General features: G+C 37.8%; 1 protein-coding gene across 1 annotated transcript; it reads right to left on the bottom strand.

Annotated features, from left to right (window-relative positions):
• Positions 1-1,528: 1,528 nt before the first annotated feature.
• htra4 (HtrA serine peptidase 4) lies at positions 1,529-23,718 on the bottom strand. Its single transcript, XM_067440190.1, has 9 exons — positions 23,071-23,718; positions 15,199-15,298; positions 12,960-13,164; positions 8,405-8,599; positions 8,277-8,309; positions 4,013-4,127; positions 3,867-3,924; positions 3,673-3,768; positions 1,529-1,694 (listed from the first exon to the last, which is right to left on the bottom strand). Exons 1-9 carry the CDS (start codon positions 23,630-23,632, stop codon positions 1,529-1,531), a joined length of 1,530 nt encoding a protein of 509 aa, XP_067296291.1. The 5' UTR covers positions 23,633-23,718.
• Between the last annotated feature and the right edge of the window lie 380 nt (positions 23,719-24,098).

The following is a 24,098-nucleotide window of genomic DNA, read 5'->3' as shown; positions in this document are numbered from 1 at the left end:
ATACAAGATTTTTGCTTTAAACGTGCTCACAATTTTTAGCTAAACATGGATAACAGACTTGTTTGGATGGTGTGTGGCAGCGAAAATGATTCCTTAGTTGAAAGCAGCAGGTAGTAAGTACATGAGAAGTACATGATTGAATTCAGCCTGACAGATCATCAGCCTCAATGTTTTCATACATTTCAAGTCTCTTATTTAAAACACTGCAGGAGTACAGGCGATTATTTATTAAGTGCTTTCAACAATACACACTACAGTTCAAACATTTGAGGTCTAAGATTTAGTAAAGACAATGTTCCAAATATTTCTATTACAAATAAATGCTGTTTTTTTTAAACTTTCTACTCAAAGAATCAGGAAAAAATTATCACGTTTTCCACAAAAATATTAGGTACAACTGTTTTCAACATTGATGATAATAAAAAATGTCTCTCAAACACCAAAAAAGCATATTATAATTATTTTTTGAAGCATTGTGTATCTCTGAAAACTTGATTATTCATGCTGAAATGCTCTGAAAAAAATTAAGAGACCAATTAACATTGATTTCTTAATGTTAAATGGTCACAATGTTTTCCAGAGCTAAGCTGCTGTCGAATCACAACAAGGGAACCGCTCACACAATCAGAACTCGTAACGTATTTCTGAAGGAAATCATCAGGCCTTTTTCAGTACAGAAAAAACAGCGGAGTACAGATAAGTCAATTGTGTGAAAAATACTGTTTTTTTTACACGCAAAACATGAACTCAGGTTATATTGCACACACAATCAAAGCTTCAAAAACACATGAAAAACAGGACCTTTATAGAGAGGTGAGGGGAAGGAAAAGATGTGGTAGAAAAAAAAGTGTACAATGAATAGGGATAACCGCACTCTGGAGAGGATTGTGAAACAAAACCCATTCAGAAAAGGGGGAGATTCACAAAGAGTGAGCTGCAGCTGGAGTCAGTGCTTCAAGAACCACTACACAAAGACGTATACAAGACACGGGTTTCAGCTGTCGCATTTACTGGGTATTGTGAAGAGGAAGATGTGATATGCCAGACACAACAATGCAGAAGAGCTGAAGGCCACTATCATAGCAACCTGGGCTCTCATAACACCTGAGCCGTGCCACAGACTGATCGACTCCATGCCACGCCGCATTGCTGCAGTAATTCAGGCAAAAGGAGCCCAACAAAAGTATTGAGTGCTGTACATACTTTTCATGTTCATACTTTTCAGTTGGCCAAGATTTCTAAAAATCCTTTCTTTGTATTGGCCTTAAGTAATATTCAGAATTTAGGATTTTCCTTAGTTGTCAGCTGTAATCATCAAAATTAAAAGAAATAAAGTTTTGAAATATATCAGTCTTTGTGTAATGAATGAATATACAAGTTTCACTTTTTCAATGTAATTAGTGAAATAAATTACCTTTTTGATTATATAATAATTATATGATCAGCACCTGTATTATAATATCCTTTTTCAAGTAAAGCATGTTTGTGGAAAATGCATTAAGATAAAAACTAGCAAAAGAAACCTTTCTCAGTCCACTTCGTCAGGAACCACTGTTAGTGTAATTTCCTCATTAGCACGTCGCACTACCAAAGAAAGAATTTCGTCGGACTGCACGGCCTGACTCACATCCTCTGTAGAATGCACTGGTTGTCCATTAATGCTGATGATCACATCTTTGTTGACCAAGCCAGCACTACAAAACAAAATTACAATATGTAAAACATTTCTGACATTATTGTACCAAACAGTAATTGCAGCATCTAATGGAACAGGCTTTGGATCTAAACTGTCCCAACTGGTTGGGAAAAATAAGAAAGTAATAGATAATCCAGTTTTTTATATTTTTTTTAATGATTTGTTAGTTCAAGTGGACAGTGCAGTTGAAGAGAACATAGCTGATGCAAATCTATCCACTTAAAGTGATAGCTCTTGGTTACCATTGACTTCCATTATATTTTTTGTCCACACAATGTAAGTCAATAAGAATTCAACAAAAACAAAAAATGGGAACTAAAACAATTGTTTTACTAACATTCATCAAAATGGATTTTGTTTCACTAGTGTTGTAGTACTTGAGACCAGTCTTGGTTTTGACACCATTTTTTGAAAGTCTTGGTCTTGTCTCCATCTTGACCACATTTGTACTCTGTCTTGTCTCGGTCTCAGAGTTAGAAGACTCTAACTCTAAGAGGATTTTGTTTCAAGCCTGGTTAAGACCACAATTGCTGGGGCATTATCTGATTTATTTATTAACATCATTAATGTAATTGGATACAAAACTAACTGATTAATTTGCAACCAACAACTTATTTCTAATTTTATTTATTTTGTGGCGGTTAAAAAATTATTTAGGGATTGTCTCAAAAATGTCAACATAATTAAAGGTCCCATTCTTCGCGTGTTTATGTTTACAGCTTCGATTATGTTTACAGTGTGCAATATAACATGAGTTCATGTTTCGCGTGTAAAAAACATAGTATTTTTCACACAATTGACTTATCAGTACAGCGCTGTTTCCTCTGTCTTAGAAACGGCCTGATGATTTCCTTGTTCTATGAAGTCCCTCCTTTAGAAACACGTAACGAGTTCTGATTGGGCCGGCGCTTCCCGTGTTGTGATTGGACAGCAATACCATAAAAAGAGCGCTGAATGCGCGCTCTTCTCCACATGGGAGAGCAACAAGACCACGCCCCCTTTTTTGCGTGATCTTGTGGGTGGAGGGTTAGTCAACAAACGGTTCTAGTGACGTCATTACATCCCTGCACTTCCTGCTGTAGTCCAAACCGGCCGTTCGCTGTAGGCTTTGAAAGGGAACTTCTGTTAAATAAAATATCTCGCTTGGCATTGAACTTTGAGCTTTATAATTTTACAGGTATTATTTATGCTCTAACAGCAACATTACACACTAACTAAAGTTTGAAAGTTGGAATCGTGAAGAACGGGACCTTTAATACAAAATTCAAGCTATTGTTGCAAAAATATACTTGTGTGAGATCTGGATTAAGCAATATCACAAGAGAAAGATGGCTGTTTTTACAAATTTGAGCATGACTGCAACCATGACATTGCTTAACAACATATAGTAATTGTTTTTGAATTATTTTATTGTTAATGATTTAATGTGATTGGTTACAACTATATATACTGTCTTCTAAATATATTAATTGATTAAAATAAGTATATTTATAAAATAAGTATAAGTATATATATGTATAAAATAAATTTCTCAGGCGGTAATGTATATCTCTATGAATCTCTATACCTTGCCTTGGTTTTGGTCTTGTTTTGGTCTCAACACACATTGGTCTTGGTCTTGGATTAGGTGGTCATGATTACAATACTATGTTTCACAGAAGAAAGTAAGTCATACAGGTTTGGAATTACATAAATGATGACCATTTTTTAATAGATCATCCTTTTAAGTTTCTATAGCCGGACACTTATCACAAGGGGGAATATTATCACGGGGCAGAGGTGCTATGGGAAAAAAATGTATTTATAGGATAAATATGTAATAGCCCATGTGGTATGTGATAAGGATATAAATCTTGATCTGACTGAAGGTTGTTATGGTATGAAATGGGCCTCTAGGCCTAGATGAGTGAAGAAAGAGCTACGTTTGGAGTTAATCAGAAGGAATAAGATGAGGTGGTGTAGGCAAAATCCTTTACCTGAAGGCAGCTGTCCCCAGAATAACCTCATACACATATACTCCTGAGTTCACATCTGGGAAGTTGCTTTCCTTCTCCTTAAGCTCCCTAATCAAACTGATTTAATAATGTCAAAAACAGTCTCAAGATCACTTTATATCTTCATCAAAGCATGCTTGGAAAAAAAAACGAAATAAAAAATAAATCAAACTTACCCAGCTGAAAGTTGAAGCATTCGTACTCCCATATATTTCTTTTTCGTCAGCATTTTTCCTGAAGTGTAAGAAACCAGCTGCTTAATTCAATCAAGATAAAAGTAACTAAACAGCTAAAAACAGCTAAACAGAAGTTGTTTGCAAACCTTTTCTTTGTCTGTCATAGGAGTCTGCAAGGAACTGCCGTATACGGTCTGAGGGAATGGCAAATGATATTCCAGGTGTAACCTTCAAAGTGTTTATGCCAATTACATCCCCATCCTTGAAACCGCAAACAGGGAGCATAATATTTAAATGCACTGTAATAAATGAACAGCTACCTTGAGACACACAAGGGACCGTGTTCAGTGGGTTTACTGATTTAATTGAACAGTAATAGGGGATACTGAAGTGACTGTTTAAACAACTTAACCAAAAGATGTTTTCATTAAGTATATGAAGTATATACCTAAAGGATTATTAAGAACACCATACTAATACTGTGTTTGACCTCCTTTCACCTTCAGAACTGCCTTAATTATCATGGTATTGATTCAACAAGGTGCTGAAAGCATTCTTTAGAAATGTTGGTCCATATTGATAGGATAGTATCCAGGGACGTGCACAGGGGGGTTGCTCAGGTTGCCCGGGCAACTGCCCATATGCCCTTCTCGACTCACGTTGCCCTTCCGAGGTGGAAAAAAATAAATAAAAAAATCGTACAATGGAGGCAGAATTTCATGTAGGCCTAGATACAAAAAAAAAAAAAAAATCGCAAAGCCTCGTTCACTTCCATATTCGGGTACACGTCCGAAAGTGAAAGTCAAGCAATTGCTTGGGGCACCGAGCTGGCCTGGGGCCTCAAGACAGCGACAGGTTAAGAATAAAATGCAACGACAAACTGCTTGAGCGCCCCTTTGATAGTCAATGCAGTAAAGTGCATTGACACTGTTATCGGAATCCCCCTCAAGGGGGCCCTCTCAGTCGTCGCTGACAACAGCCACCCAACCACCCAATCTCTGCTGCCGGCAAAATACAAAACCTCCTCATGAAGCGGAATTATGCTTTAGGAAGCCAGAAAAGAAAAAAGAGAAAAAACAAGATAGTGGTAAGTGATAAATTACACTATATAAAATAGCTTTATTTGTACAAAAATTGTGTAATTTTGCAGCAGGTAGGCTAGCAAAAATATGTTTATGTTAGCTAACGTTACCTGCCTGGCAAATGCTGCTTGTAACGAACAGTTAGTGCAACTTTTTTTTCTCGAACGGATGGAATATGGTTACTTACTGTAATATGCTTTTTTTAACGGGATATGGGAGAAGCAGATCTGTTCCAGAATAACTGTTTATCGTATTTAATGACATAAAATTGCTATAGCTTTGTAATAGGTTTTGATGAAAGTGGGATAGCATGCGCATGCTATACTAACTATTTTTATGCTATTCATAAATAACCTGGAATAGTTAATATAGCATTAACTATTATTATAAACATTATTTAACCAGAAAGAGGCAGAGGAACATGATTTTTTTCATAGCTTATCTTAATGTGCTAGTGTCGGGATATTTGGTAGGAACAGTTTATGCAAATATGATATTTTTTTTTATAAGTTACCAATGGATCTTGAACAGTTACTTTATTCGGTGTGGCAATTTTTACACTGTTGCATTTTGAAGTACAGTATCAGGACAACCCACATGTTTTACTGTTACTGTTTATTAACTATTTGACAGGTATTATAGTCATCTGTTGCAACTTCATAATAACCATCCAGATAATGTTTATAGACAGTTTACAAACCAACTAGTAACCCTTAACAAAGTGTTAGGAATATTTGGTCTGTCTATCTATGTAATGTTTATAGATGTTTTAAAAATGGTTTCTTAAAGTTTTACAAACATTTTTTAATCATTACCCGTTTATCTGTAGAAAGTTAGCCATGTCCATTTTGCTTGGGGCCCCCAAAATCCTTCTAACCGCCATGGCTGAGCCTGCATGAGCGGCACTAGAAGGAGATTGTCCCCGTTGTTGCGTGAGACTTAACGTTGTCGGAAAGGTATAACAAACGGACGATCATAAACTGTTGATGGCAGTTAAATTAATATTGTCTTTTTTTATTAGACTATTGATATTGACTGGTTTGAGTTCTTTATTGGTATAGGCAAGGGAAATGGCCTCAAACGCACCAAAATGCAGGAAATCACATCTACGAAATAGAAAAAATTCTTGGGGGAGAAACCCCCAGACCCCACTGCAAAAAAATAGCCCCAACTATAATATTTTTCCTGAGCAGAAAATAAATACCACTAGGGGGCATTGAAATAATAATGATAATGGCAATAACAATAATATGTAATTGGGCAGATCATGAGGGGTGGGGGTGGGGTGGGTGGTTTCGGTTGGGGGGGGGGGGGGGGGTCCCTTTTTTAGGTCAGAGCAACTGCCCCTCAAAAATCCTGTGCACGTCCCTGATAGTATCGTGCAGTTGATGAAGATTTGTGGGATGCACATCCAGGGCACGAAGCTCCTGTACCACCACATCCCAAAGATGCTCTATTGGGTTGAGATCAAGCGGCAACCGCACGCGATCTCTCTTGAAGCCAATACGGAAGTAATGTAAACTGCAATTCCAAACTGGTCACTAGGGACAGGCTCCAGAAAGGAGCAGAATCTCATTGAGCCCCATGTTAAAATTCCCATCTTTACAGCAGAAAAAAAAAACATTTTTACAGACTGGTACAAATTGTGGTTTTGGCCTATACGGCTAATTTTGAACTTCATGACAACTGTGAGGGGGGTGAATTTTTTTTTATAACTCATTCGTTTACGTTATATAAAGACTTTAAATTCTGCATAATTAAGGGCGTGGTTACTTTGACTGACAGGTGGATAGCCCTTTATCCACCGTCTATAGTCATTGCGTCACCTAAGCTCCACCCACATCCCGCCTTTTTGCCCATTTTCTGTTATCCGGGAGTGACATGTGATGACTTTGCAAGATGGCAACGCCCAGCTCATCTCTAAGCTTCAGAACGGCTAATCACAGTCTGCACAGTGATAACAAGGCATGATGGATCCATGTTTTCATTCTGTTTAAACCAAATTCTGACTCTACCATCTGAATGTCTCAACAGAAATCAAAACTCATTAGACCAGGCAACATTTTTCCAGTCTTCAACTGTCCAATTTCAAAAAAAAAATCTTTTCCCTCCCTTTTCTGGTTTCTGCCACTCTAAGTATACAAATTTTTGTATTTAGGGCACTTTTGCGTTTCTTGGCTTCTTCATGACAGATCACTTCCTGTACTCCTCAGTTGTAAGTCGCTTTGGATAAAAGCGTCTGCTAAATGCATAAATGTACATGTAAATTGTAGCCTCTTTTTCCTATTTACTTTTGTAGCCCATGCAACAAAAGGTTGTGCGTGTTGTGGCTTCACAAATGATTTGCTTCATATCTCGGTTGTAACGAGTTGTTATTTCAGTCAAAGTTGCTCTTCTATCAGCTTGAATCAGTCGGCCCATTCTCCTCTGACCTCTAGCATCAACAAGGCATTTTCACCCACATGACTGCCGCATACTGGATGTTTTTCCCTTTTCACACCATTCTTTGTAAACCCTAGAAATGGTTGAGCGTCCCAGTAACTGAGCAGATTGTGAAATAGTCAGACCAGCCTGTCTGGCACCAACAACCATGCCACACTCAAAATTGCTTAAATCACCTTTCTTTCCCATTCTGACATTCAGTTTGGAGTTCAGGAGATTGTCTTGACCAGGACCACGCCCCTGAATGCATTGAAGCAACTGCCATTTGATTGGTTAATTAGATAATTTAATTAATGAGAAATTGAACAAGTGGTCCTAATAATCCTTTAGGTGAGTGTATACAGCTCTGGAAAAAAAATAAGAAACCACACACAAACACACACGCTTATATATATATAAGCAAAATCAGCTTGAAATACAGGTTTTTGCTTATACTGTTCATTGTTTGAGGAGTCCAGTGTTATGGTGCATCTGTGAAATGCTTTTTACATACTTTCAAGCTCCCATTGTGCATTATAAATGGAAATATTTTTTTTTTACTGCAAAGCCAGATGCATGCTTGAGCCTGAGGCTTCTTCAAGGACACATGTTGTGTTTTCCTTTTTCAACGATCAATAGAATAATATAAACCACCGCAGGTAATTTGCCCAGGGTATACTAAATTTCCAGATGGAAGCAGACATAGAAATAGTAGATTCTGCACAGTAATGAACCATGAATACCATCAGTGAATGATGAACAAATAAAAACAAGCGTTATAACCTTGAGGGAAGTTTTACTGAAACAAATAAAGACAAGATCTGCAGCAGCTGAGAGAGAGAGAGAGAGAGATAATTATATTCAAAATATATTTAATGCCAAATAAGAGGCAGGACAAACTTCTTACCAAGTTTACAAGGGGGCCTCCTGAGTTGCCATACTGTGGAAGAAGAAAAAAATGCAATCATTTACATGGACACACAGTTAAACTGTCTATCCTGACAATGATGTCTACCGTACATGAAGAATGGTTACATTTATAATGGCATCTGTTTGGATATACTGCATATCAGAGTTCTGCAGGCCAAGTTCATGACCTCCTCGGTGGGTAGTGCTGACGATACCGGTGGTCACTGTGTTTTGAAGAGAAAAGGGGCTTCCCACTGCCACTACAAACTCTCCTGGCCTCAAGTCTGATGAAGGACCAAGTAAAAGCACAGGCAGGGGAGTCTGTATAAAAGACAGACATAGACATACTGTATTGCATTAATTCCTCTAAAACATATCTTGTTTGTTATGCTTGTTTTAGTAAAAGCAGATGCATGCTGCTCCATCATCTTTTGTTTTGACCCCGAAACACAGTGCACAAATTATATCTTAAGTTGGTTGTTGTAAAAAAAGAAAAGAAAATTAGATTTATTCAAGCCAGTGTTGTTACTGTTAACTGAAAATATTTTTTTACATGTTGCATATTAAAATTAAGCTGCAGTGAAGTTGCCTTAGGCAACTAACTGATATAAAGTTTAAGTACTAAAATTAAAACTGAAATAAAAATAAAAGTTACATTTAAATCAAAATCTAAGTTAAATTAAAGTTGATAACACTAAAGACCCTCAAAACAACATTTATTATTTTAATTTAGTAATGGAATGGAATTTCTTTATTGTACATTAGTTAATGCACTGTGAACTAACATTAACAAACCATGAACAGTTGAATTTTTATAAACTAGCCTAGGTCTAAAATGTATGTTATTTATTTCCAACCTTAGTGGGTCATATGACTGGCATACAAAAAAAAAGTGGGTCGCAGTAGGCAAAAGGTTGAGAAACCCTGCTCTAGTACAAGCAGTTCAACGCAGATTATCTTCTGTGCTCGCAGGACAACCCTCTGGAGTGCTTTCCTATCACAAGCTGTACAGCTAAGAAACCCCATAGAGCATGCAGCATGTTAAAATGCTCTCTATAGTACACAGATAAAAGGGGATCAGCATCTGTTGGGGCAAATCGGCTTTCCTTAACACCCTTGGAAAAAAAAAACAGGGCCGTTGCTGTGCTTATTCAATTATGCATATCCAAGCTTCTGTGATCTCCCAAAAGTTGATAATTAGCTCCTTTTTTTTGTCTGTATTGAAGGTCAGGTTGTTCTCTGAGCACCAGGGGAGTATTCCAGAAAGCAAGGTTAATATACTGTCAAACATACCCTGGACACACAGTTGATTAACCCAAAACGTGCTTGCTCGAGGTATGCTGGTTCCAAAAATGTGTCTGGGAGTAAGTTTAAACAACCCAGAATATGTTCACAGTTAAAACACAAGAGAGTTGAATCTACTGATCATGGAAACGGACGCTAAGAAAAAGCGTGCCATACTACTTCTTTTGTTTAATGTCTATTAATGATGCATATTTGGTGGTGCAATCATTTTTCCTATCTTTTCATTTAAAAATGGTTTGATGTTAATTAAATAATAAAAAAGAAAGACTGATACAACTAAATGTTATCTTCGCTTGCTTATTTTTGTAAAACCTTTTTTTTTGCTGAGTCATTTTGCTTCCACATTGCTTGAAAGGCAAGGTATCATGTATGTTTTTTTTAATTATTATTATAGGAATACAGGTCCTTCTCAAAAAATTAGCATATTGTGATAAAGTTCATTATTTTCCATAATGTAATGATAAAAATTAAACTTTCATATATTTTAGATTCATTGCACACCAACTGACATATTTCAGGTCTTTTATTGTTTTAATACTGATGATTTTGGCATGCAGCTCATGAAAACCCAAAATTCCTATCTCAAAAAAATAGTATATTTCATCTGACCAATAAAAGTAAAGTGTTTTTAATACAAAAAAAGTCAACCTTCAAATAATTATGTTCAGTTATGTACTCAATACTTGGTCGGGAATCCTTTTGCAGAAATGACTGCTTCAATGCGGCGTGGCATGGAGGCCATCAGCCTGTGGCACTGCTGAGGTGTTATGGAGGCCCAGGATGCTTCGATAGCGGCCTTAAGCTCATCCAGAGTGTAGGGTCTTGCGTCTCTCAACTTTCTCTTCACAATATCCCACAGATTCTCTATGGGGTTCAGGTCAGGAGAGTTGGCAGGCTAATTGAGCACAGTAATACCATGGTCTGTAAACCATTTACCAGTGGTTTTGGCACTGTGAGCAGGTGCCAGGTCGTGCTGAAAAACCAAATCTTCATCTCCACACTGGACTTCAGGCATTTTGGCATTTCCTTCTCCCCAGTCTTCCTCCAAATTCTGGCACCTTGATTTCTGAAGGACATGCAAAATTTGCTTTCATCCAAAAAAAGTACTTTGGACCACTGAGCAACAGTCCAGTGCTGCTTCTCTGTAGTCCAGGTCAGACGCTTCTGCCGCTGTTTCTGGTTCAAAAGTGGCTTGACCTGGGGAATGCGGCACCTGTAGGCCCATATCCTGCACACGCCTGTGCACGGTGGCTCTGGATGTTTCTACTTCAGACTCAGTCCACTGCTTCCACAGGTCCCCCAAGGTCTGGAATCGGTCCTTCTCCACAATCTTCCTTAGGGTCCGGTCACCTCTTCTCGTTGTGTAGCGTTTTTTGCCACACTTTTTCCTTCCCACAGACTTCCCACTGAGGTGCCTTGATACAGCACTCTGGGAACAGCCTATTCGTTCAGATGTTTCTTTCTGTGTCTTACCTTCTCGCTTGAGGGTGTCAGTGATGGGCTTCTGGACAGCAGTCAGGTCGGCAGTCTTTACATGATTGCGGTTTTAAGTGATGAACCAGGCTCGGAGTTTTTAAAAGCCTCAGGGATCTTTTGCAAGTATTTAGAGTTAATAAGTTGATTCAGATTATTAGGTTAATAGCTTGTTTAGAGAACCTTTTCATGTTATGTACATTTTTTGAGAATTTTGGGTTTTCATGAGCTGTATGCCTAAATCATCAGTATTAAAACAATAAAAGACCTGAAATATTTCAGTTGGTGTGCAATGAATCTAAAATATATGAAAGTTTAATTTTTATCATTACATTATGGAAAATAATGAACTTTATCCCAAAATGCTATTTTTTTTAGAAGGACCTGTATATATTATAGCATAGAAAACATCCTGTATTGCAGATTAACAATGTGTGCGATGAGAATTCTATATATTATATATATCTATACTGTAAAAAAATTATATGTTCAATAAGTTATGAGAACATGTGTTTTAACATGGTTTTAATTCATTAAAATAAGTTAAATAAATCTTCAACTTTTTTTAATAAGCTATACAAGATGCAACTTTTTTTTAAAAGTCCGTTTAACATAATTTAAGTTGAAACTAACTTAAACATCCAAGTCAATTGTACTTTTTTACAGTGTAGTAGACATGACAGATTGCGCACAATATATATATAGTCACACCTGTAGGAGCCTCATTAATAGGGCCCCTCTCAATGTGTTAAACCCCTCTAAAGTAAACTTAAGCAGGTTATTTTCAGAGAGTAAGCTACTTATATGCTATTATAAGCTATTATAGCTATGGCTACTTATATACCCTGAAAGTTACAGCCGTTTCTTAAGCTAAAAGTTGAGGTTATCTGCTTACTTAACGGGCATGTCACATAACCAGCTTTTAGAAATACCACTCTGCTTTTGTTCTGCGTTATCACCTTTTTAGAAAAGTCAAATAAGTTTTTGTGAAATGTTTAAAGCCAGCAGCCAGTCTGGGCCTGAGCCTGTCTCTGCCTGCCTGTACTTTGTAGGGTGCATTTTTATGACTTCAGGCTGATGCACCAGGCTTGATTACCAGTGCTTCTAGAGCAGGATGGCTTTACACTCTGTCTCAACCTTGACTCCGCAGGCTACTGCTGGGGGCCTGAGCGCTGCAAAATAACAGATTGCCATCTGCCTCCCCAGCACTTTTTCTCCTTCTTTTTGAAACCACAGGCAGCCGTACACAGTCTGGGACTGAATTAAAGTGATTACCAATCATTGTGCTACATGCTGTTGCTATGGTCTGGGTTATAGCGAGACATTATCGGTGTTGGCAGAAGATGCTCTTTGCCACTGCCCGCTGATCAAAGACTCTCTTTATAGACGGTCCTAAAGTAACCATTTTTACTGCTTTTTTTTTTTTTTTGTCAGGAGATTTTTCAGGGCTGTGTGCTGGTCCTGTTTACAAAGGCAGGTTGCCAGAGCCAAATAGACATGTTATCTTGCATGGTCACAAGCGCACACCGAAAATAGGCGCAAAGTTGGAATTTGTAAGACCGAGACCAATTTTCTTCTGAGAAAATCAGAAAACAAATAAACCATGTCAAGAAGCAGAATAAATTTTTTTAGTGTTTTTTTCCCCTTGCTGACTCCAGGAACATCTGCTGGACTGCCTCCCCAAGATTAATTTACTTACAGCAGCTGTGATGCTAGTCGCTGATGATAAACCAGTGAACCTGAGCCATAAAATGCAAATACAGCATTTTTACCAAGCAACCAAAGGGAAATGGAAGTGGAAAATTTTGACCACTTAATACCTCTGGAGGTTGGTTTTTGTCATTGGTTAATCATATATCCATGTCACCTGAACAGATTTAGCCTAACATCTCGGCCAACTTACCTCTGAGTCGATCTTAATTAGAGCGATGTCTAATTTTGTATCCACATCTTTGATTGAGGCATCATAGAGCATTCCATTTTTCAGCTCCACTTTGATACGTTGCTTATTGGACAGTACATGCGCATTGGTGACGATCCACCCATCCTCTGACACTATAAACCCTGAACCACTGGACACAGGGACCTCTTGGTTGGAAAATGGTAGTCTGGAAGGAAACAATGAATCCATTGGTGTATGAATTCACAAAAACATCAGTTGCCTATTATATACAGACACAGATCTAAGATATTTAAGATAAGTTTTAAATTACTATACTAGTTTAAAAAAGAAGAAGGAGAAATGAATGCTTTTATTCAGTAAGGATGCTTTATAATTGATCAACAGTGACAGTAAAGTTTATAATGTTACAATTTTTTTTTTTAAATAAATGCTGTTCTTCTGAACTTTCTACTAATCAAAGAATCCTGAAAATGTATCATGGTTTCCATGAAAAATATTAAGTAGCACATCAGTATATTACAATGATTTCTAAAGGATTGTGACCCTGAAGCCTGGAATAATGATGTTGAAAATTCAGCTTTGATCACAGGAATACATTTTATTTTCATTTAAAGGAATATACTTTTTTTCATTTAAATAGAAAAAAAGTTATTTTAAATTATAATAATATTTCCCATTATAACATTTTTACTGTCTTTTGATCAAATGAATGCAGCTTTGGTGAGTAGGGGTGAGACAAATTATTGATCGGGCAATATAATCGGGAAATGGCTGATTGATACATAAACAGTATCAGTCAACACTAAAGACTTGAACATGTTGTGTCTCTGTAAAAAATGGTTTTGTATTTATTTTTATAGGCTGTATGTTTTGTGCCTTTTATGGTTGTTTTAGCTGTATGTTTGGTGAAATTGCAAGTAATGATTTGTTTTGTGTTGTTATTGACTATGTATATTTGTGTGATATTTTATTGCTCTTTTCAACATCTTGGCCAGGGGACTACAGATGAAAAATAGCCTTTTGGCTACTTCTGGCTTTTTTACTCATGTTTGTTCATGTGTTTTTATGAAATTGCATTGTCCCCTTACAAATAAATGAATCTAAATCTAAAACTGGGCAATATATATCGTTGTCCTTCTTGCAATACAAGAATTGGTACGCTGGCACCAAATATTGATATTTTGATTAATAAATAAGCCGATCTAAATAGTTTTCCCTGCTCCCAGCATGGCTACATCATGGCTCCTAGAGATGGAGCTCGACACATGAATGAGGGAAACATGAACATAAGCCTAACTAGCCTAAGAAAAATATGTTTTTTTTTAACGGGATGGCGGACAGTAGTATGAGTAAAATAAGAGATGCCCCATCCAAGTTTAAAGGGATAGTCTGCTGAACACAAATGAAGAGATTTGGAAGAATGTTTGTAACCAAACAGACCATGGCAGCCATTGACTAGTCTGAAAAAAAACAAAATACTTTGGTAGTCAATGGCTGCCGAAATCTGCTTGGCTACAAACATTCTTAAAAAATATCTTCCTTTGTGTACAGCAGAAGAAAAAATTTCATACAGGTTTGGGACAAATTGAGGGTGACTAAATGAAGACAGAATTGTCTTTTTTGGGTGAACTATCCCCCCTAAGTCCAAAAAACCTGCACTTAACCTTTTCACAGGCATTTTGTTAGTTATACAGATATCGTGATGTTTCATAATAGGATTGTCAAACAATAGATTATCGCAGAATCGCTGTATCGTGATATAATCAGTATTGTGAGCCATGTATCCATTATGTATCGTGAGGTACCCTGTGATTCCCACCCCTATTGGTGAGCACAAGACATTAAAAAATCTTACTGACACCAAACCTTAGAAATGCAGTGTGTTATACACTACTTTTAAACTGTTATGAAATGTAACACAGCAACTGTTTAAATGTTTGATTGTTGTGAAACATAATATTTTCTACATAATTATAGACTGATGTTCAACTTATGCAAATTACATTTATTTTGTAACATACAACTATAGCGGAATGTTGATACAAACAGCTGAGTTTACATACTTAATCTACTCTCATTTTTGAACCCCTGTCTAAACAAGCAAGCAAAAACAATTATATTCTCATAATTTAATCACATATGAAGAGTTCTATTCTGAGGCAGCTAAGAATACCAAGCATTACAACCAGCATGTCAGTCTCTGCTCAGCATCTAAACAACCATCACCATCTGTCCTTACCGACTAAACAGTTCTAGATGGACCACTGCAGGGGCAATCTTATCCACCACATCTGCTATGAAGTTAAATTTGTAGCGCATGCTGTTTGGATTTCGAGAGCCTACCAGAGCAAAAAGAACAGGCAAGAAATGACACAAATTACATTAGAAAGTATATTACCTGAGATGGAAAACTCGGCAGTTTAATAATAAAAAAAAAACATATATATATAAAAAAAAAAAAAAAAAAACAGAGACCAAGCCAAAACATATAAATGGAAAAATAGCTTATCTTATCGAGACAACCTAGAATAAAAACTAAAATGCATTACAAATGTCACAATGAACCTATTGTTTTGTCACACATCAACAATAGTAACATGTGGGCACAAGCTTTGAGTAAAGCAAACATCCCTGTGGAGCTCTTTTCTTCACCCTGCTACCTGAAGGCACTGGGGGAGAACTTGTCACAAAGTCTCTGCATAAATTGATGTTACATGCTTAAGTCTGTGGCAGCTGACAGCAGCCGTGCTCCTCTGAGAGAATGTCAGCGTCCAGACATTACATGAACAGGTTTCCCTAGGGTAAACCAAAACAGGTAAACACAAAAAGAAACAAAAAATCTATAGTGGGAAATGAGAAATCATGACCCTAAACACTAAACGTTTAAATAAACATAGACATTATTGTTTCAAATCTTCATCTTCTGTCACAGAAACAGCTGATACTTCATACATGCAAACATTTTTTGTGGATGTGGATACAAAGCACAGGATGAAGTTATGTAACCCACATAACATGTTACCACTAGACGAAATTTGTGTTCCTTTTGACTATTTTTGCATAACGAGTCCACTTTCAGAGCTGAATTGCTTGTGACACTGTTTTTTTTGGCCCTTTGGGGACCTCTGCATTTGGCAAGGCATAGCTGACAGAACATGCCACATGGTTTTCATAGATAAATCATATATCCCAAGGCATATCTGTCAAAACAAAATAAATTTGAACCTCTTGGCCTGAAGCCAGAGATCATTTGTATGCATAAAAGCAGGAGGATCACCTGAAACATGAACCTTACCTGAGATTTATTTTTTAAATGAGTCTGTTTTTAGTATATACTTTTTCACGTACATAATTTCTTATCATCCTGAAGCATTAGTTAGCTTCTTGTCTTTGAAAAAAAAAGTTTGTTCTATTGTCAACTCACACATTGACAATGATCATCACTGCTAGCACCACATTTGATTTATAGAAAACAATAAAAATGGTTTCTCAGTGCAGGGATATTTGTATCAACATGTTAAGGAGACCATCTGACACAAACGTTTGTCTGTCAAATCATATCTCAAGCTGTGATAATGAGGGAAGGACACTTGCATTATGCTACAAATTTGGAATTGGTAGAAATCACCCTGCAGTCATGGAATGATGAAAATAAAGGTTTTTAAAATATCAATAATAATCTCTGTAGCCTACTAGTACTGTATGGTACAGGTTTTGGTAGTAATATCATTACAATGTTTCAGTTCATTTAAAATCAACATGCTATAATAATATTAATGTTTAAAAGTTTCTCAATGCCTTAAAGGTCCCATTCTTCGCGTGTTTTCGAAGCTTACAGTGTGCAATATAACATGAGTTCATGTTTCGCGTGTAAAAAAACACAGTATTTTTCACACAATTTACTTATCTGTATACCGGTGTTTCCTCTGTCCTAAAAACGGCCTGATGATTTCCTTGTTCTATGAAGTCCCCCCTTCAAAAATACGTAACGAGCTGCGATTGGACAGCAGCCTAGCGCACGTACCGGAAAGGTCCTTGCCTCTTATCATAACGCGCGCTCAATGTTATTGCAAAAATGTCTATATTACATCTTTTGTGGGGCGCCAGTGGCTCAGTGGTTCATGTAGGTTGTCTACAAACTGAAAGGTTGGTGGTTCGATCCCCGGTTCCACCTGACCAAGTGTCGAGGTGTCCTTGAGCAAGACACCTAACCCCAGCTGCTCCCAACGAGCTGGATGGCGCCTTGCATGGCTGACACCGCCATCGGTGTATGAATGGGTGAATGTGAGGCAAGATGTAAAGCGCTTTGGCTGGCCATAGGGTCTGTTAAAAGCGCTATATAAATACAGTCCATTTACCATTTACCATTACCTTATCAATTTGAGCCGGAATCAGACCCGGAGAATATCGAAGAGGATCGATTACAACCTGCTCAGGAAAGACTTTTGCTGGATGTTTCAGAATGGTAAGCTGTCTATTCAGTAGTTTAAACTGATCATTACAAACACCAACAATCGATGGTGTCTGAATGAATTACTACACTTTTATATGCTAAGTTTTTCGGATTAGTTTCAATTACCATCTAACGTTAGTTAACAAAGCTAAACAGCGTTGCACTTTGTGTCATGAGTTACATAAACTGTTAAACGGACCAACTTAAATAATAAAATACACTTATCGGTTGTGGTCAATAAACAACGCTTTCTCCAGACAAAGAGGGAACTGCGTCGTCTTTTAAGAATAATCTTTCTGCGAATCCGGCATTAAACTGATTGAGATTGAGGAAGCAGTCCTCAGCAAAATGTGCTGCACATAGTTTTAAATTGTGATTATAATTTTCTGGAACCGAGTTAAACATAAACTGTAGCCATTGATCTCTACGTACAGCGTCCGTGGGAAGGCCAAACAAAGGTGATTTGACTCCGGGATGAAAATAACAGCATTTCAATTGCATGGCGACAAACACACTCTACAAAAAAACGCTTCCTATTCTTGACCTGCGAGAGCAAAAGGACAACGCCCCCGAATTTGCGTGTTCTTGTGGGCGGAGGGTTCGTCAACAAAGGTTTTAGTTGCATCATTAAACCTGGAAGTGCAGGGGTGTAGTCCAAACCGGCCGTTCGCTGTAGGCTTTGAAAGGGAACTTCTGTTAAATAAAATATCTCGCTTGGCATTGAACTTTGAGCTTTATAATTTTACAGGTATTATTTATGCTCTAACAGTAAACATTACACTAACTAACTGAAAGATGGAATCGCGAAGAACGGGACCTTTAAGCCCTATTCGCACAGAATTAGTATTAACTGGGGACCTCATGTAATTTAGAAAGTACCCCCCCACATCTGATTTTCATGTGGCGCATTCACACGGGATAAGCGAAGCCTGTGATTTTACTTGAATTTACTGACTTCTGGAGATAAGTCAGTAAATTTGAGTAAAATCACAGATATGACGTCAAAAACTGTGGCTATACAAATTGTAATCATTTAGCAAAAAAAACATGGTTATTTTTCTGTGTCATTTACAGTTCACCAGGTTAAAATAGCTCACATTTATTTGTAATACATTAACCTCGAATTATGTGAACCCCCTTGCTTGGATAGGCGATTGCTTAGAAATGTATTTTCATTAAAGGTCTAACATTAGCTGTATTATATCATAAACAGAAGAATGTTCCTTACCGCATGGCACATGCTGCTATACATGTCATCCACCGCCATCTAAACAATATTTTTCTTTTCACTCTTCTGATGCTTTTCAGCTTTCTCTTTCGGCAAAATGTGTATGGTGGAGAGCGATATGACCCAGCACCCAAAATACTATCAAAACACTCCAATGCAGCCTCCATTATGTGAAAGATAATAAAAAGGCGCACAGGAAACAAAAACCTTGAAAAAAAAATTAAATATACGATCACGCCAAATCCAGGCCAAATCAGAGAGATGCCGATTCGCGCGGGACTAGTATTATCACAGGACCTCACTGCTCAGTGAAATATGGTAGGTCATTTGCATGGGAACTTGTACATTTTTACTTTACAAATTACAGACATGACCGATTCGCACGGGATTAAGATCACAGACAACCTCTGCAATTATTACAAATCACACGAGGTCCCCAGATAATACTATAGTCCCGTGCGAATAGGGCTTTAGATTGTAAAAACAAGTGTCAAAGTAAGAGCTGACAGTCAACCACTGCTTCTGCAATATGTAAAACTGCTGAATGCCACCAATGACATGTGCTAAAAATGAATGCTATCAAAGTTCCTTTGACATTGAAATATAATTGAAATACTGCACCTCTTTTATTGCAGAGGTTTGTGGCTGAAGTCATAAATCTATTATCACATAAATGCCTCTTCTTACTTGTTATGAGGGGATTTGGTTTAATTTTGCATGAAGCTGTAAAGTCAAGCTGTACTCACTCATATCTGATAAATGCCCCTTGAATGACTTTTTGATTTTTTTTTTTACCTACTCAGTACTGAAATGTAACGGTTACCCATATACACATACAAAACCCTATCATTGAAATGCAATAAACATGAACTTAAAATGAAACTAAATATAAGAAACTAAAAACTATCTTTTTAGAAATAAAATCTAAACAAATTTGATCTGTGCCTGCATTCTGGAATTAGCCTGGGAAAACCCAGACAACTTCAGGCAAATTTAGATTTGCTCTGCAAGTAGTCTGGCAAAGAGCCCATTCAAGCCCATTTCTAATCCATCAAAATCGCGGCACCAATCAGAAACGTTGAGGTGGGCTTTACATGATGACGACAGCGCAGCAACGGTGAAGCAGATTTTGTACATTACTAAGATGGATGCCGCCGTGGTACATCACTTGTTTGAATCAGCTATCGCATCTGTTTTAAGCGATTTAAACTTTTCCTTTTCATTAAAACCCAAGCAAAGAACAACACCAGATGTGGATTACACTGGCTACTTTGATGAGGAGGATGGGGAGTGAGGTCATGTGCTAAGACCACACAGCAGGGGCTAATTGCATAAACTTAGCCACTATGTTAAGACTGGGTCTTAAGCACTAATTAGTCCAACTAGCAATAGTCAAAATGTCTTACTTTTCTAATTCAAATTGAACCGATCTACCATTTTATGTAACTAATTAGTCTTACAGAAAAAAATTAGATGACTTAATTTTAAGTGGTTTATGCAACCGGCCCCGGCTCTGGATCTGGCCTTTCTGTGCTTATCCTCAGACTAGATCTGGTAGTCATGTAAAAATTGTAAATAAATAACTAGCGTAACTATGCTCAAGTCTGAAATGTTCTAACACATCTGAAATTACTATATTTGAATTTTGTGAGACACCATTTTCCAAAGACTCCTCAATATTATTTTATTTTCAAAATATTGCAAATCATGTTGTAATTGCAATACAAATGCCTTACAACGGGGCAAATGCGATCAGAGCTTGATGTTTCCTGTCAATCCGAGATGATTCAGTCGGTCTGAGATGCTATTAGGTTTTTCCAAATTTTGCAAAAATGTTGATGGAGTGGTGGTGGCCTAGCCTAGAAATCTAGACGCACCCTAGCGGCAGCAAATTTAATCTGCCCGCAAGTGTCGTCTAGGAACTCTCAATACCCTTCTGAGCTGTATTCCTCACAATCTGGATGGGCCAATCACATCGTGTATAGAGTCAGCGGGCGGGGCCATAATGACGACGGCCGAGTTGCGTTTGCGTGCTTCTAGTAAACACAGAATTTGGCGAACGGCGGCGGTCTTTCGAATCAGCGTTGACTGTGATTCTGGAAGACTTGGAGTTAAACTTTTCTCTGAGAAAAGAACAAAGAACGGCACTGAAGTCATTCTTAAAAAGGGAAGATGTGTTCGGAGTTTAGCCGACCGGATACGGTGAATGTTTAATCTATCAACAAGCTCTGTTTCACCTTTGTTGCTCTGGTTGGTGTAGCGCTATCCTATCGCGTGCAGAGGGAGTTTGAAAGACAACCGTTTATCCCGCCCCTCGGATTGAGCCCTGTCTATGGTGAGTTTCCAGACCAAACATCTTGATGTGGGTCTGGCTTGTCAGGCTAGTGGTGGCCACCAGCTATCATCATATTTATTTTACAACAATGGCAAAAGTTGTCAGAAGCCATTGCAACATCTTCCTCGAAATCACAAACAGAATTGCTGTCTCAGATGTTTCTCCGTCGCTCTCATAGGTTGCTCTGTATATGTCATCGTCCGCTGGTGACGCCCCTTTCGAAATGATTTGTCTGTGAAGCTTTGCCAGACCATAACTCAGTTACTACTGAGAATGGTCTGGTTTTAACCAGGCTAAGGTATACCTCTTTCCCCAAGGCGATTTGTAGTTTTAAAATAGGCCTACATATTTTATGACCCTCTGTAGTCAATAATTCTATCCCTTAATACTCATCTTTGATCATCAAATTACATATTTAAATGTTTTTGTCCTCCTGTGCAAAAAAATTCTTAATGCCTGAAATAAAACTTCAATGTAACTACACCATGCTTCATTTAGTATACACATGAATATGTGAATTATTCCTGCCTCCGCTCACTCACACCAGCTCAGAACTCTACTCGGTCAATTTTTACTCAAGTTACTGTAGTAAATGCTGCATAAAGATATCACTCTCCGCCAAGAGTGCCAATAATCTGCCAAGTTATTGTCTTCCGTGTAGGTCTCGGATGTGAACTCAGGCGATAGCGGCACTCCCCCTCTTCCGGGTCATGTATTCGAACGGTGGAGCTGCGTCATATTCTCGAGCATGTGTCGAGTTCACGTCAATAACTTGGTGGATAAAGTCGTTATTTTGAATTTTGTGCGCACAATAATTATTTTTGACGCATTGTAAAATCATTGTACAGCCACTGTAGTGAGATGGGCTTTGTATCGATGTTTTTTGAGCATTTTATGGGTCTTGTGAGTGGGAATGTACTGAATGCCAATGGAGGCCTATCTGAAGCCTTTCTCAGCCATCAGCTTTCAACAAAAATATCTTCATTTGTGTTCTGAAGATGAACGAAGGTCTTACGGGTGTCCAACGACATGAGGGTGAGTAATTAATGAAATAATTTTCATTATTGGGTGACTAACCCTTTAATTGTGTTGTTTGCTGACAGCTGGTTAGAATGACATGATGATTGGATAGATTATTTGAATGTGTTCCTCCCGAACTTGGTTAATAAAACATCACATACATCATCAAAACGTCACAATATACATCACATAACCCGCTATATTGCTAAATATTTCCTACACAATTTTTTATATCAACAGAAAAATATACCAGTATTGCTTTGCAGCATAGTAGCCTAATGCTGATTTGCTAAAGGCCACCCACACACTGACTTTATTGGTTACATGTAGCTGTGACGTCAGAAACACCAGCGAGTTCAAAACACGTTTTTAAGACTATTTTTAATTCACTGCACTTTTAAAGGAACTGTATGTAAGAAATGTATTTCAATTAATCATAAAATTGGCCCTGATATGTCACTAGACATTAAGAAATCATGTTAATTTCATATACTTATATCACTGACAACAGTAGTCCGGCCAGGATATTGTCATTTAAAAGTTGTTGTTGCAGCCCTCAACTGATGTTGATGTTGACATGATGTGTTTTGGCCTGAAGCTCCGCCCTCCACCTATCTACCAATCACAAAGTCAGTTTGGGCATCCGGGTTGCCAGATCTGCTCTAGTTTCCACAGCTGCAGCTACAAATGTTCCTGATGGACCAGTTTTGACCCCAATCTTACATACATTTCCTTTAAGAAGAAAATACTTATCAATGGTGTTGAGTTGTTTTTTTCATATTAAAAACACCACAAAGACATAAATAACATTAAAAAAACTGATTTCACCACAGGGGGTCTTTAATAATATTTGACAGTAAGCTAACAGTAATTTTATTTATTCTAAAAAATAAATAGATTTACAATATTTTAGTTTTCTTAGTGTAGTTTTGACAACAAGTTCAGTATAGCCAGGGTTATATATTTTAATGTAGGTAACTTCTAGAGAGGGGGGAACAACTACACAGTTTACACTGATTAAGGTTAGGTTAATTTTAGGTTATTATGAACATCTAAAACCATATTTTCCCCTCACCAGTCTCACAGGGGCCTCTCTGGATGAAAATGACAGCAGGTGTGTCGCTCATCTTTGCCCGTCTGTTCTCAGCTTTCAGTCGACAGATACTGGGATAAGTTCTCCCATCGCTGCCGCAAACTGGCTCATGAGAGTCGCAAACGCATCGCTCAGAGGTACGATGTTCACAGGTCATCCCCTCACCGCAAAATCCATTTCCGCGCTCCCCACAGTACTCCCCCTCTCCCGCCGCACACATCGTACAGCATCCACAGCTGTCCTTCACCACGCCGAAGTAACAAGCCTCAAGAGCAGATGAGCAGCGGGACAGGTCGCACGCATCCGGGCATATTGACTGTCTTTTCCTCAGAACACGCGCCTGTGACACAGAGGCCATGAGAACGCAGGCCAACAGTTTCCACATGATGAACAATAATCTCGCCAATCGATGTAAGTGGAGAAGGAATTTCAGTTTCAAGTAAAGTTCGCTTTGACAAAACCAACAGATGTTCTCTTGCTGAACTCCACAATAAAAATGTTCAAGTTTAAACTCACAAATATTTGCATATTGCTTTAAAGTCATACATGTAATGACGCTCAAGTTGCGGCTCGTCGTACGTTGACTACAACTCTTTATGAAGGGACAACATGCTGGGACGCAGCTCTCCTGAGTTTGGGTTTGGGGTCTTCAAGATAGGAATTAAGGGAGGAGCTCAGTTATTTTGGCCTACCTCTCTCTGTGCCTGAGACTGACTGTCAGGGCAAAATCTCATAGCAGATCAGCAAGTGATGATGTTATTAATAAATCTAACCTAATAGCATTTTGTTCTTGAGAAAAACGTCCTTTATATTATATTAAACTATATTACATTATGTTATACATGTTGAAAACAGTTATGAAAGACAACGCACTTAATATTTTTGTGGACCGCTGCATTGTGGAGTCTCCTTTTTTTCAGAAGACAGCTAGCAAAATCTATATTGTCATGAATAAGTTGTATAATACAGTCGCATGCAAATGTTTCAGGCCTTATTACACCATTCAGTTC

Source organism: Pseudorasbora parva, chromosome 3 (assembly GCF_024679245.1).
Source record: "Pseudorasbora parva isolate DD20220531a chromosome 3, ASM2467924v1, whole genome shotgun sequence".
NCBI classification, from domain to species: domain Eukaryota; kingdom Metazoa; phylum Chordata; class Actinopteri; order Cypriniformes; family Gobionidae; genus Pseudorasbora; species Pseudorasbora parva.
This window is presented reverse-complemented; position numbering and strand designations above follow the sequence as displayed.